Here is a 15,911-nt window from a genome sequence, read left to right as displayed (position 1 = left end):
TTTGAACACCTCCAACAGATCTTCTGGCAGACAAAATCCCCACTGTTTATTGTACCAAGCAGGACCTGAAGTACTTCCTTGGACAGTTTTCAGAACAGAGTACCCATGTACAGACATTCCAAACTACATGCCCTGAGCTGAAGAGTGCTGTTAAAACAACTTTCTCTGGAATAAATAATGTATGATCATACTGAAAACTCATTTCATCCATCAGTGTTTTAACATACATCTAATACAACAATGGAATAGAACATCAAAAGATTTAATTACAGATTAGATAAACTGACAAGGCTAATCTAAGTACCACACCAGTGGTGCCCACTTTCAGTGGGAACACATTGCAAAGCTTCAGCCTTTAGCTTTAATATATGGAAGAAGGAGCAGCATCTTCTATCTCAGGGCATCTATATATAGTGAATAAAGACCTATATGGATTAAGTACAGTGGCTCCCAGCAGGTATCAGCTTACATCTATATGGTTCTATTAATACAGTGTCAGAAAGAGAATGCATCAGTGCAGGATTCTGCCATATCTAACGCGACTATGGAACTTTCTGAGGAAAGCCATTACACGCCCTGGAATTCAGAACAATCATTGAGCATTCTGCACCCTCTCAACCAGACATTCACTCTGGATTGTGCAAACAACCCAAAAAGCAACACTGAAATATTTAACTGATTAGTGAATATTTTTACACTAAACCCCAAATCAATTAGAACTGTTTCAGACATTTTCATTATAAAGTAGCAAGTGAGTTACATCTATCTTCATAAACATGAAACTTCAAACTGAGTCCTTATTCTCCACTGATGTTGTTGTGTTGGGTTCATTTCATAATACCAACTGAAAATATACAGGGAAGTTATTAATGGCATCTAGGCCAGGACTAGTTGTTAAACAAATAAACTTTTTCCCTGTTACATTTCTATTACTTATGAAATTGAAGTGATTAACTTGACAACTCCATTGCAAAAATCTGTCCTAGCTCTTTCTGAGACATACTACCTTCAAAGCCAGTGCATTTAACTTCACTGGTTTTACATACCTGGAAAGAATGCTGGAAATCATTAGGACAGCCAATCAGGGCTGGTCTAAGTAAGATGTTCAAAGTCTTAAGTCTCCCAGTCTCGTTAAAGCAGCAGGACAAATGACAAATCTCAACCATGAGATCTTTCAAGAACTGCCCTTCTATGATTTACTCAAAAAGTAAAAGTAGTCCTTTCCATATGTGATTAATTCCCTTCTTAGTCTTTTTCTTGTCAGCAATGTGAACAAAGGAAACAAAACCTTTAAAAGATTTTGTGGGGTTTGTTTTGTTTGTTTATTTGTTTTTAAGCCTGAGTCTTAAACCTACAATATTTTTTCAAGAGGAAAAAACCTCTATTCACCACTGGCAATATCCTGGATTGTTGCAGCAGTTACCAGACACCACCACAAAATGAAGATTTTGAGAAGCTTTCTGCAGTGGTAAACAGATGTTGCCTGGCAGCTACTGCAAAAAATATTTATCAATCTTTTGCATTAAATACAAGATACTGTTCTCTTCTCTGTACAGGTCTAGACTATCCTTGCACCTTCACAATGAAGTATTTTATAGACAAATGACACACGAAGCAGGAAGAACTACCAGTGGTAAGATCTCACACAAATAAAGTGTTTAACTTTTAAATTCGGCCCTCCTATTTGAAAAAGCGTAAAGACTCTGCTATCATTGTATTTACATTGATACTTAAGTATTAACTGTAGCTAAATCACATAACAGTTCCATATGTATTCAGCTCTAAGGGGAGACTCATTTTAATTACTATTGCATCTAAGCTAGCAATATAACCTCATTTGCTATGCTCACAGCCAACATGCACACAATTAATTTAGTATCTTATGAATATTTGCATTTCTATTTAGATGTCAGAACAAATTTTCTGTTTCTAGTCTAAATGCACTGAGCTCCTGAAGGTACTTTCACTTACCATTACCCCTCATTAACATCTAGGAATATCTGTTGTGTTGTAACATTCATAATGTAAAACAATTGGAATTTGTACTTTTCTGCTTTTGTTGGGCTATGTTATTGTCAAAACCCAATTATTTTCTGGAAAAGCTGTGACATCTAACTTTTCCACACCTTTCTCTAACAGCTACCCTTTGCTTTTTTCTATATAAACCAATCAAAGCAATGTATCCTTTTTAAAAATTGCAATTTATAATTTTAGTAAATCAATGACTATGTAGAATCTGATAATACTCAGTTTAATTTAGTCTCATGAGGGGAAAAAACCCCAAACACACACACTGTATTTGCTATTAAAACAGATGGACCATTACTGGCTCAGTTCCCAACTTAATGACTACAACTATTTTTAAATGCTAATGTTTAAATTTGATTATCCCGTATTCTTTAGACTCGATTTTATGTTTCAGAGTTATTCTGGGGAACATTACTGCCTGCTCAACATTGAGTAAGAATGTGGAACGGAAAGGTTTGCTAGGAGCAAGCCATACCAACTGCTACAAGAAACAGTAATGGGAATTTATTTTGACAACTAACTGTATGGGAAGCACAGAACTTCTGTCCTGCAGACACCAGAGCACAGAGTCCTACCACTGCCCATATACTGTTTCTTCTGTGGACACAGTCGACAGCATGTAAAAATGCTGTTGACTTCCCCAGAGCTATTCATTAGCTTGTGGATCCAGTTAATCTAATATATTCTTCAAAAATCCTATGCTGCTCTGCATAACTTAACTACAGCTGCTGGCTGGGCTGGTAGCTGCCTTCAGTACAGCTGACACTTGCTGTGTGACAGCCCAGAGACCAGCACATGCACGTGCTGTCTTCCCTGGGGGCAAGAGTTGGACCAAACTTGAGCTGCAAGTACAGTGACACCACACTTTACCTACAAGTGAGAGCAAGTATTTCCTGCCAATAGGGTCTTTAATGCCAGCACATCTGTTTAACTACAACAATACCACATGCATCAAATGTAAGCAAGTAAGCATGTCCACAGTGCAGAGTGTATCAGTATAGTTCAGCCGAACATACTGAAGCTAACAGACACACATCTGCACAGACCTCCTAGACATTCCTCCCACTCACATACTAAACTGATTCAAACTAAGGCTGAAGATTGCTTTCTTCAAAATATGAAAACATTAGTCAAAACTTAGTTGGCCTGGAACTTTTTTGGGGTGTACCATCATGTTTGCACAGCTTTCAGTTGTTTCAAGATATCTAACTGTAAGCAAACCTCATTCTGGAAGGTGGAGGAAGAACTGTGCTCTCTCTGCCTTATCTTGAGTGCATCATGTTCAGACTGCTGCTCACAGGTTTTGAGCAAGTAAAAATCACACAGATCTGTTCACAAAAGGTTTTGCAGGCAAGCTGCTAACTCTTGGTTCTGATTTAATGCTCAGTTCTAAAATGCCTGTGTTTAGGAGACAAATTCATGGCTAGTGATGTTATTTAAGGGACCTGCATGTGTAATTAAGACCATAAAAATCAAAAATCACCATCATAATCCATTCTTTTTTGTTTGATTAGTAATACATTTAGAAGGGAGAAAAAGCCCAACTTTAAAATGCACAGTAACTTTATAATAAGCAGGAAATACTTCTGATTAATTCTGAATCAAATAAGAAATTCTATTGCTTAATCAAGAGCTGGATGCAGTACTCCAGGTGGAGTCTCAGAGCGGAGCAGAGGGGCAGAATCCCCCCCCTCGACGTGCTGGCCACACTGCTTTGGATGCAGGTCAGGATACAGTCTGACTTTCCAGGTTGCAATTGCACATTGCCAGCTCATGTCCAGCCCCTCACCCACCAATTTCCTTGATGTTACCTGAGAACCATGGTCAAAGGATCATGTGAATTTGTTCTTCTGGCTGATTTTTAACAAACATAGTAACAATAGTTCTGTCTGGAAGAGAAGATTTAAAATCTCTTGAATTACAGTACATACCAGTTCCTTTGCTGATATATGGAGGTTTGAAAAATTTCACAACACCATACAAATTCACTATAGTTCCGTCTTTAAGATGGTTCAGGGGAGTATACACATATTTTGGTGCAACAAACTGGAAAGGCATGATAAAATGAGGAAACAGAAGAAAAAAATTATTCAAACATTCACACAGAATTCTGTCTTTTAACATGTCATCCTCAGTCATGTTTACTTCATCTTAAAAGAAAATAAAGATTATCTATTTCTTTGTATCTTATTCACTCTAGACTCAGAAAGCACATAAGACATTTCTTTTTGTAACTGCATCTTCCTTACAATAAACAAAACAATTAGTTCCAGTAAGTTTTAATACATGAACCAGGTGAGCAGAAGTCATTATAATAAATAATCTAAATAAATATTAAAATTTGGCATTTCTTGTTGGCAGTGTCACTGCACAGAATCACTGCCTTGGGTGGAGGGAGCAGTTTACCTCTCACAGTCACTGTGCAGGTCCTCCAATTAATATAGCACACTTATTGGAGGATTAAAGAAATTAAGGACTAGCTTCTACTATTCAAGGACTATTCTCCTCTCAACCTCCTAGGATTGTAATCTATGCTGATTAGACTCTTTTAAAGAATGTAAGTTCTGCCAAACTGACTGAAGACTGTCATTTTCAGTTACTATACTGGGGGAAAAAATGGAACTCTTAATAAAATTAATGTCATTAACATGAAACCAAGCTTTATCATCTTCAGTGCTGAATCTTTAACACCATGATAAACAACAATAAAATTTCATAAACCAATTTCTGTGCCTTTAAAATCCTCTTTCCTGAAGAATTTTAATTTAGACACATAAAGGCCTGTTCCAAACAGCAATTGAAACAAATGTTAAGACCAGCACATGAAGTCTGATTTCAAATCAAAAGACGATTCACCTTTTCTTTTAAAGCACAATCATACAATCTTATTCAGAACAATAGTTCATATTTTCTAAACCAACATGCAGCCTATTTGAAGATCGAGATGGGAACTATACTATGAGGATAGAAAATGTACTACTTTTTCATAGTTTATTCTGTGTTCCAGGTATATTATTCGCAAAATTAAAAGCTAAACAAATGACTGCTGTCATAGGAGTATGGAAGTTAATTTCTTTCTTAGGAAATTTTTTCTCTCAGGAAGAAAATTAATTCCCTACATTCTTATTTACATGCATTAGACTCATGGGCTTTAAAAATATCCCAAATAGAAACTAACCATAGATGCCGTTTCTGAAGCAGCAGTTTTTCTTGATTTAGTGTAAATCTGCAGAAAGAAAAACAGCAAACTTTCTGATGACAAAATTTAAGGCACTGCAAATATAACAACATTTGATAACTCTACAGCAAATGTAACACTATAAGCAAATACAAAACAGCCCAGCAAACACTTTTGCTATGTGAATCACCTCTGAATCTAGTAAAATTTTATTCTACAGAAGAATAGTTACAGCAATGACACTCAGATGAGAGCTACTTCAAAATAATACAAACATTTTCTAAAGTAGGAACACGCTTAGTTGAATATAAGTCAGGTCATGTTAATAGAGTAGCATTTGGAAGTTGGAACCCCCAAATTTTAAACTCTACTTGCTTAACATAAAACTTAAATGGATTTAAGTTTTGTGCATGTAAGTGCCTAGAGCTGATCTACTCTCAGTGACTTGTTACTCTCCTTTAAGGGAAAAATAATTGAAAACAAAAGGTCAAGGCAAATTCACCAGAATGGGATAAATTCTATTTAAAGATAGTTCCTAAGCCTTTTGGGCCATACTTAGGAGCCAGACTCAGCTTCAGTGTAAGGTCTTTTGAAGACCTACAACTGGTGATCTGACGAAAAGCCAACACAAACCCACCCTGTATGTGAAACACAGGGCTCAGCTGCCAACCCACTGTTACAGCACAGCCTGTCTGCTGGACACAGGGTCCCATGTCACAGCTGTGCATTGCCGCAGCAGGGCAGACTCCTGCCAGGGATCTGGTTTTGCTTTCCACCCTCAGCTGCATTCCTGAAGCTAGTTTTACTTCCATTTACTTGTTTGAAACAGCCAAAGGGAAAGTCTGAGAAGTGAAGCGCACAAAAAGTCTGATCATTTGTATTAATATTAAGCATCCAAAGATCCTGTCAGTAAAGTAAGTGCCACAAGATCCATTCTGTGGTCAGTGATGAGACAGACACCTCTCCAGCACAACCCGGGCACTCAGTGAGCTGCACATGTTCTTTGGGATTAGACAGTATGTCATGAGGTCTCACCAATACTCAACTGCATGCCTCAAGTAGTTCCGAAAATTTAGGTCTGTTTAGTTTAGACACACTTGTTCAGATTCAGGGCACAGTTTTGCTATCTACTATCTTCAATGAAACATACTTTCTCTACCTATATATCATCATTATCAATAGATAATGTCATGAAACCGCATGAACTACCATTTTAAATCATTTTCTTCTCACTGAGCAGTGTGCCAAGCTTTAATTATCTATAGAGATCAATTCTGAAATAAAAACTCCTTTCTAAATATAAAAACATTTTTCCTAAATTTTAAATTTTATTACACAACAACTATACAGACAAAAATTAACAGCATTGATATGAGAATAGTACAAAAACCCAATTCTTTTACTCAGGAATAAGAGGCACAATTCTCTTTAAAAAATTTAGAAACTAGTAATCCATGTATTTCAAAGGCAAAGACTAATGATGTGAGTTAAAGCAATGCAAACTCATAGACCAGAGAAAACAAAAAAATAATAGACCTGAGACCACTCTCATATTTACCTTGTCTGCACTACTGAAATGTGTTATGCACAAGAGTGGTTTAAATAGCTCTAGGAATCTATCTAAAGCCAACTAAAGTGAAATTTCTGCACTCAACAACTAGTAATTTACCTGGGAGATAACCTGGGTCTTGCATGGTTAGGGTTATGATAAAATAGCACAAGTGCACACACACTCAAATGTGTCTTGATTGTTTCCTGATGAACAGGCTCAAGCAATCTGCAGCATCTTAGTTTCTAATAGATTTTATCATGACTTTCTACTCTAAAGGAAAATGTTAATGTTGGTATTTGGAAAAAAAAATAAAGTAGAAAAAAGTTGGGTACACACGTACATAAATGGCAGATCCAGCTTCTTCAGATACCTCCAGGTGACAACGATGTCTACCATCCTCTCTGGCTGTAGGTGAGTTATTCACCTTAAATCCTGCAACTACGAAGATGTCCTGTGGGAACAGGGTAATAAACAGAAACTTACACAGACTGTATCATATACTCTATTTAAACAACATGTGACGTGAAATTTCACTCTAAAGTCTCAAGGTATTGAAAAAACAAAACTCCTGAACAAATTGTAAAAACTGTCTTTATTTTCCAAATTTAGTTCTTCTGCCCACAGAATTCATATTTTGAAACAATGCCAGCAAGCACTGTTTTTTCAAATTCTGCTAAAATTTTCACACTCTTGATGCTACTGGGACTGACTGCTATTTTTGACAAGGGCCAGAGGGGAAGATTCACACTGAATAAAGCAAGAGAATCAACCCACTAAGACTGACTCCTTTCTGGGTAAGCTTAACCAAGGTAGAAAATAAGTCACACATTGGATCAGCAGTGAGAAAACACCCTTTTCTTGGAGCTTCATTCTCACTGAGTTACAGGTGTACTTTGGAGAAACTCTCCTTGTAAATATTTTCTGTTTTGGTTGGACCAACATCTTCCAGTTTCTTCCTTAAAGGTCAAAAAGGTGAGTCAATCAATAGGTAAGTTTCTGGTAGCAAAAGAGACATTACAAACCTCTCTGGCATCACTCCTGACATTCTGACAATTGTTAACTCCCACACCACAAACTGAACAAGAAAAGGAGGATTTAAAGGTAGATAATTCCAGTCCTAGCAGCTTATATTTTTATTAGCAATGTCATCAAATTAAATCAAAAAATGAAGGAGGAGAAGATAGAAATTACGTAAAACACATTTAGGAAATCAGAGGTGATAAAAAAGGTATCTGATATAATGTAAAGCTCCTTTATACTCAGCTCCCTTGCTATCAGAACTGTGCAGCAGGGCTATCCCAATGTGATCAGTTTCAATAACCATATTAGACTTGGAACCCTATTTCTATTCAAGCTTCTACCAAAAGCACTTCCATAAACTTTTACCGAATGACTTTTGTTCATGTGTTTATTTGATTACAACAAATAAAAGAGCTTCCTGATTAAAGCTGACAGCTTTAGCCAAATATTGCACTATGACAGCTCTTTTTTTCTGCCATTTCAGCAACCTGACAATGCTACTCTAAATGATTTAAGATCCAAAACCTTAATGTTTTGTGCAATAAAAAGAACGGCTCCTCGATTAAGTGACACTGATATATTAAGTTATTAAAACATCAGGGAAAATATTTCTGCAGAAAATGCAAGTGTAATCAGACAGTTTAATGCACACTGAAACTACTTAGGGCATGGCGATTTTCAGGTAGTGTCACAAATGGGAATACAATGTATATTTTGACTAAAATATGTCACCTAGAAGTAAGTCATACTCAAAGCTAAGTTAAAATGTGTCAAAACAACTAGGCAATGCAGTATTCCTTGCACCTGTAACACACCATCCTGCTAACATACATGCATCAAGTTGTTTCATTCTTTCAGTTACAAAACCACGTAACTCAAGCTTTAAGAAACTCAGCAATTTTGCAGAAAACAGGTATTAGTGTGTGTCTTTCCTTTCACTGCTGCTGATGCTGCCCAGGGTATTCTTTCAAGAGCAAAATCAACCTTCAGCTAAAAAGTGATGCCTGGCTATACATTATTCCCATTTCAGCATTTTATCAGACTGCAGGCTGCACAATGGGCTGGGACTTGGTTGCTGAGTCAGGATTGAAACTCTGTACAGCTGACTTGACTTGTCCTGCTCACCTGTGTCGGAAGGAACTTCAGAATTACACAGACTCAGCCTTTACACAGGTTGACAATAAATGGAAACATTTTTGTGAATAATATTAGATTACTAGTGATCACTCTCACATAATATATATGTAATGTGTAGTATGACATTAAAAAAAAACTTGTGAAACGACTGTACCATTTCAAAGAGGAAAACCAAACAGCACTAACCTCAAAATCTAGTTTTACAGGAAGAAAAAATATATTCTTACAAATTCACAGTCAACTTCAACAGGTTGTGACTTGCAGTTTTTAAATGTGCAACAAATTCGTCTATTTGCACAGTGCTTTGAAATGTAATGCTGTATTATTTTTCAAGAAGCATTAGCTTCCATTTCACCTCTAGTTAAGAGGTTTTCATTATTGGCTTGGGAATCAAAGCAATTTATGGCGATTGGTAGATTTTCATGTCAAAAGAAGAGCATTATATTGCACATACAGGTAAACTATCAGATTCGACCAATATTTTTACATGGCAACAAGAAATCCTATTCCTCTCATTCAAAAGGTGTGAAATACAGAAAAGGCAGTATTTCCCCTGATGGTTATTCTATTACAGAAGAAGACACTCAGGAGACAACATGGTTATCCATATTTTTGGAAATAACCTGCTCCTCCCCCCAGTCTATTTAGCTAAAATTGTTACAGTATGGCAAGAACGATAAAGAAATTACAAAGTACTGAAGTTTGAAATTGTAAGCAGTAAACAAAGAGTACTGGACCTTACTGAAGTAATTCTGTAACAGCTAAAACTTTGGGATCTATTCCATGATTGCTGAACTGCAACTCTGCTAGTTTCAGAAATCATTCTGTTTCCCCAGATTCAGATTCTTCCAAAACTAAAATCTCATTTGAGACATGTGGAAAGTACCATGAAGGTTCAGTTCACTGGAGATCGAATTCTGATTTCAGTGACCTCTGGCTGTCTAAGGGCTGTTGCCTGTGGGTTGTGGTTTCCTACTCAGCTCTTCAGTACTAATCTTTCTAATTGTTGTTCATTGACTTGTTCAAAATGTGTATTTTTATCAGGACAAAACTTATTTATTCTTTGAATTTAAAAATATTCTGCAGCTTGCGTATTTAGTAAATTAGTTCAAGAACTTCCCATCCTGGATTCACTGTCAAATTTCTGTGGAACTGAGAAATCTGTATAAAGAGTGACATTTGCCCAGAGAAGCTGCAGATGCCCCATCACTGCAAGTGTTCAACGCTACTTTGGGGCTTTGAAGCCACATGATGTAGTGAGGGATGGCAGGGGGGCTGCAACTGGATGACCTTTAGAGGTGCCTTCCAGCCCAAACCATTCTATGATTCAGTGTGAACTCATATCACAAATGAATAGGACAAACATGAGCTCATAATGTATCATATACTAATTTTAATTTGATATTTGGCTAATATTGAAATGTCAGAAAACTGACAGGCAATCTAATCAAAAAATTAAGTCAAGGTAATTGCTTTTATGTTGTTTTCCTTCTTAAGCTGCAACACACAGTTTCACAGACTCACAGGCTGACTTGTCAAATTCCTAATTCCTTTACCCTGGAGCTAATCAAACCAAGCAAGACACCACCACCCACCCAATAAAGAAAACTGCATGCATCGTTTTGGGGTTTTCTTTTTTTTTTTTAATAGCATACAATGTACTTGTCTTTTAAATCAATTTAATTCTAAAAATCTATCTTACCAAATGGCAAAATATGAACATAAATGGATGACTTCTCTATTATCCATATTCATGATCCTTTACTTGCAAGGTAAACAGCACTGACAAAAAGAATTGCTCTATTTCAATATTACCATTAGAAAAAATTTACATTTGTAAATACATTTTTCTAGTTCATATTTATAGATTTGAAGGGACTGAAGAGACTATTTCTAATTTAAATGACAGGTAGACAAAGTCAAGACAAGAATCTCTGAAAGACAATTCCTAAAATAATAATATATGTATGGTTTTTTTACCCCATGGCGCATAACTTTTGCACAATCCTCTGCCATTTTCCCATATATTAAAATATTGATGCTGTTGATCCGTGAGCACAAGTTATCCAAATCTAAAAAAAAACAAAGCAGAAATTATTTCGATCACCATACAGCAGTGGGAAAAGATTTCCAAAACAAGTTAATCTACAGTGTCTTACACTTTTCACTTCAATTAATCTACAAACAGAAAATTTTTGCAAAGTTAAACAAGTGCTTTTATGTGATAACTATAGAAATATTGGTCAGAATATTCATCGTAAGAGCACCGTGTAAAATGTGCACATGCAGCACACCAGTGTGCATTAAATAGAAATGACAAAGATGTCTACTTGGACAATTCAGAGTATAGTGTTAGAGGAAATATTACCCAGTCACATTTGATTTTTCACAGAGCCTATTATAGAACTCGCAAACTGAAAATATTCCAGGACACAGACATACCAATTAATAACCTTCTAGAAAGACTGAAGCAGAAGTTATGTTGTTGTTTTAAAAGAGTTATCTACCTTTTACTGTTTCAAAAACAACACTAATGATTCAGATGTGCAAACTTAATGTTTACAGCCTGTGGAGAATGTGCAGAGAGGCCTTCCCCTTCTGAACAGTCAGGTGAAATTAGCAAGACTCAGGGAGGTTTAGCATCCTTCTGAGAACCCTGAAACCAGCAGGGAAACAGACTCAGGTCCCATCTACTTCATTCACCTCCGCTAACAGCAGTCACAAGCGGCATCAGCAGGCAGGACCTACACCCCCAGGCCTGCTGCTGAGTCTCAGCAACCAGGAGGCTCACACGGACCTAGTCATGTTTCTCTAGCCACTGTAAGGAATAAGCTGAGAATGAAATAGAAGCAAATGGAAATCTCCTTGAATCCAACAGATTCCTGACAAATGACATCCTCCACCTTCCTGGCTAGAGGGAGCAATGAGCTCTAAACTTAAAAGGAACATATTTTTTAGTCCCATTTATTACACAATTAACAACTTAGGTATTTCAATGTGTTAATGTATGTACTGATACTCCAATATGTGAGTAAACAGGTGAAATTCCATTTTTTTACACTGCTAGGATTAAAACAGAATGAAAATATTTTGCTGCTAATCAACATACAGACCTATATTAAATGTGCCTTTACATAGTACATGCTATATACATTATGTGGTAACTATTACACATGCAATTTTCTTAGCCCTTCTTCATGATAAGCAGTTTGAAAACACACTATTAAAGCTGTACAAACAGCTAATACATTTCCAGGGCAGTATTTTAAAAGATTACGCAACAAGAAGTCTATATTAAAGACTGCATTGTTCCTGTTAACTTACCAGGCATAAGTTTAAAATAATCTGGTATTTTTCCAAGATTTAGTACTCTTTGAGAGTATTTTGATATGACATTTTACTGAACACTAAACAAGCAAGAAGTAGTGATGTAATGCCATAAATTTAAAATGTATACTTAAATTGGGTACCTTGAAGAACAACCTTGAGAAAGTCTGTCCCATCTCCAAGTTTCATTAATGGGTAGGAAAGAACAGCTACTCCCTAAAAAGCAGAAAACAAAATCAAATATTGTGAACCAAGACTATATGCCTCTAAGTTACTGAAACACTGATAACAGCTGGAACATTTGTAAGCTAAAAAAGGCAAAATTTAAGTGATATGTTGAGGCATAAGGCAAAAGTCTTAGAAAGATATCCTACAAACTTTCCCTTTCAGCAATCAGCTATAGCACTGCATGGTAACAATTTATCTGCTTTGTAATTTATAATCCATTTTTGTCTGCTTCACCATTTCCTTCGAACAAGGATCCCAGTTCATCCACATCAGGGCCACTTACAGACACAGCCTGTCAAAGCAGGAAAGCCTATATATCCTACAGGTGAACAGGGAGAGGAAACTACACCCACAGGAATAAAAAACATGTTTCCTAGCAGCATTGGTTATTGATGTGTCCATTTGTTCCTTTACAAGACCTAAGGGAGGTTGGATCATTCTCAATCAAATCACCTCACACTCAACTGCTGCCTGCTTCCAAAAAGGGCAGTTTTGTTCCTTTGCTATTCCTAATTGCAATACTCCTGGCATCTCTCTGATACCATAATAAACCAACCCAGAGTGTGAGAGCAGCAGAAAACTGCTGCTCTCCCCATCAATATGGATAGTCTTCTGCCAGTTTATTTCTCATGAACGGACTCAAACACAGGGTCAGACAAGCATCAGAGCTGGAACTGGGAATATACAGCTGGGGAAGCAAAACGTTTTTAGGATGCAGAAAAACACTAGACTAGTTCAGCTCATATTTTTAAATATTTGTGCCAATTTTGAAGGATTCAATCCACCTAAGGTTTTCTATGGAATTAGCTTGCCTTAATTTTTTTCCCTTGTTTTTTTGGCAACAGACTGAAAGCAAGCCTGGGTTAATGCTGATCTCCTGACACATCAGCATCAGGCATGACTAAAGGATTCTCAGAACCACAGACAAAGCAAAACAGGATAAAAAAGAACACCCTTAAGAACTGACACTGCATTTTAAAAAGAATACTTGTTTTAGGCATGAAAAAATACTTCTGCATTTCATGAGTACAGCAGGATGGTACTTCCAATCTGTCTGGGATTACTGTAAAATATAAATGCACACTTGGTAACGATAAAAAAATTAACTGTATCTCAATGTTGGTAGTTGCTACAAATTCCTCTTTTCTAGGATATTGCATTGCTTCATACATGAAAGGAGAATTGCTTTAGAAGTCATTACTCTTAAATCTGATCTTTAACAGGACCGAGGTGCTTATTACTTTTTTTAAAAAATAAATACCACCTGACCTCCCTCCATTTTCAGCACAGCCTTCAGCACAGTCCACAGTTTAGAAACTATGAAAAGAAAACCTCTTATAAAATTTCATTCTGACAACAAAAAAGAAAGGGACAGGACTGAAACTATGACAGCAATAGCAATATGCAACAATGTTCAACAAGGCCATACATTTGCACTGATTAAAGATATGCAACAGATGCACACAAAGACACAGTTGCAGGAATTCACTGACTGAACTAGAATATGGAGGGGCCATGCAAATATAACAGCTATTTCAAAGTAAGCTGAAATTTCTTTAATCAGTTACCTGAATGTATTTGTCGGCATGATCACAGCCTTCTTCCAAATGTTTCAAATCCTTCTTCTGCAAATGGCTTGGCAGTGGAGTCTCAGATTGTCCTTCAGTGATCTTCAACAACTGAACAGGCATAGCTGCTTTATCTACAGAAAAATTATAAACAAGAGTCCTGAAGCAACTCATCTTGTTCAAATTAAGAGCTGCTGAAAGTTGCAGTTTACTCAGGAGAATATTTATCTATTTCATAATAAGAAAGCTCAATTATGTAAGACTAAGAATTTTCAGAGGGTTTGGCCTCATCTCTTAGTCCCACGAAGAGCAAGAAGAGAGAAAGTAATATTTCCTTGGCAATAAGCAGTCATCCAAATTACTTGGTTTTTCAATCATTCCAAAACATCACAAATGGCAACATACTATTACTTTGCATATAAATGCAAAGGGTAATATAAACAATGTTAATATTTCCTGTACAGAAATGCAGATAAAACCAAGCAGAGACTTTGAGTGACTCCTTCCCCAGCATAAGGTCATGGATAATCAGTCTCTGTGTTCGACTGTTTCCCTATAACAAAATTTGGCTGCATCAAAGTAAAACTTCTGTCATTCCAGCTCAGAATGAACAAAAAATGCTTACGTACAGATTTAAAAATTTTCACCAATATATCAAGTAATAAAAAAAAATAACAAAGAAAACAAGATGGGTATCTACAGATGCTAAACATGGAATGCACCGGGAAAAAGCTAAGAAATGCATGACTGTGTTGTCTATTGTTTTTCCCACCATGCTAAAAGTCAAAAATTCTTGGTGACAGTACTTTCAAATGGACACGAAAACTCAGAATTCTATTCAAAACCAGCTTAAAATTTATTTCCATTTCAGTTCAAAAGGGCTTTCTCAGGACTAGGCAGACTGAATTCTTACAAAATATTCAGTTGTAATTAAATGGAATTGGGAAGCCACTGTAAAATGGAAAGAACACTGGTTCATAAGTTATAAACATAAGACAATGCATCTAGGTGCAGTCAGCAATATTAGAGATATTCTTCTAAAACATACCTTATTCTTCAGAAAAAACTAAAAAATCTACCTTACTGTCAGCCCAGCGTCCAAAGATACCAGACTTCACTAATTATGACTATTTCTCTAGTTGTCAATTACTTTCCTTTCACTAAGTCCTGAACACTAAGGTCATGTGTTCTAACTGCTAACCACTGAAGCTCCCAGATTCTTGTTCTCCGAAATTAAAAAACACAGACAGGAGTATCCAGCTCTAAAGGCTATAAAAGTAAATTAAAAAAAAAAACAACTGAGAGAGTACTTGCTTCCCAAATATACGTGAAGCATTATTAGTGCTGTCCTAGGGGTTCATAACATACCTGAAGAGCAACTGAGCTAAAATAAGTTCTCAAATGACTGACTTTAAGACTCTGCTGCTCCAGAAGCCTATAAGTGGCATAAACAGAGCTATTCATAAGGATGAGCAGTTAAAAAACAAAACCAAAAACAATAGAGACTGTGTAAGGGACCTTTAATAAATGTCTGTTTCGACTTTGCCTGGCTTTGAGGACTTGGTGAAGGAGACTGAAAACAGCAACCCAGGGACTGTTTGCCTCAAGGCTTGTTGATTCACACAGTGTCTCCAGTCGCTGAGATAACGAGGCACCACTGTCTGCCACCCAAATCCTACGGCTAACAGAGGTAAAGAGGCACCACCACCTACACCCTTTGGCTGCAGAGCCATCTGCCAGATAATGAACGACATCCCCCTGCAGCGACCCAGACCTCGAGACACCATTGTCCACCACTGTCCCGGACACAGATCAGAGGCTGGGAAATGGTCAACTCCAGGGAACCTGACCAGTCAGTGCCTGGCAGAGCCCT

The 15,911-nt window shown here is 36.8% G+C and overlaps 1 protein-coding gene across 1 annotated transcript in view; it reads right to left on the bottom strand.

Moving 5' to 3' along the window:
- Positions 1–14,161, bottom strand: part of POT1 (protection of telomeres 1) — a 53,255-nt gene extending 39,094 nt beyond the window's left edge. Inside the window, exons 1-6 of the mRNA XM_009074339.1 lie at positions 14,039–14,161; positions 12,386–12,458; positions 10,896–10,987; positions 7,099–7,209; positions 5,207–5,254; positions 3,960–4,074 (exon numbers count right to left, since the gene is read on the bottom strand). Coding sequence (XP_009072587.1) covers positions 3,960–4,074; positions 5,207–5,254; positions 7,099–7,209; positions 10,896–10,987; positions 12,386–12,458; positions 14,039–14,161 — 562 coding nt within the window. The remainder of the gene's footprint in view (positions 1–3,959; positions 4,075–5,206; positions 5,255–7,098; positions 7,210–10,895; positions 10,988–12,385; positions 12,459–14,038) is intronic.
- Positions 14,162–15,911: the final 1,750 nt, after the last annotated feature.

This window comes from Acanthisitta chloris, unplaced genomic scaffold, assembly GCF_000695815.1.
Source record: "Acanthisitta chloris isolate BGI_N310 unplaced genomic scaffold, ASM69581v1 scaffold7135, whole genome shotgun sequence".
Classification (NCBI taxonomy): domain Eukaryota; kingdom Metazoa; phylum Chordata; class Aves; order Passeriformes; family Acanthisittidae; genus Acanthisitta; species Acanthisitta chloris.
The sequence above is the reverse complement of the archived record's forward strand: the minus strand, read 5'-3'. Positions and strand labels throughout refer to the sequence as shown.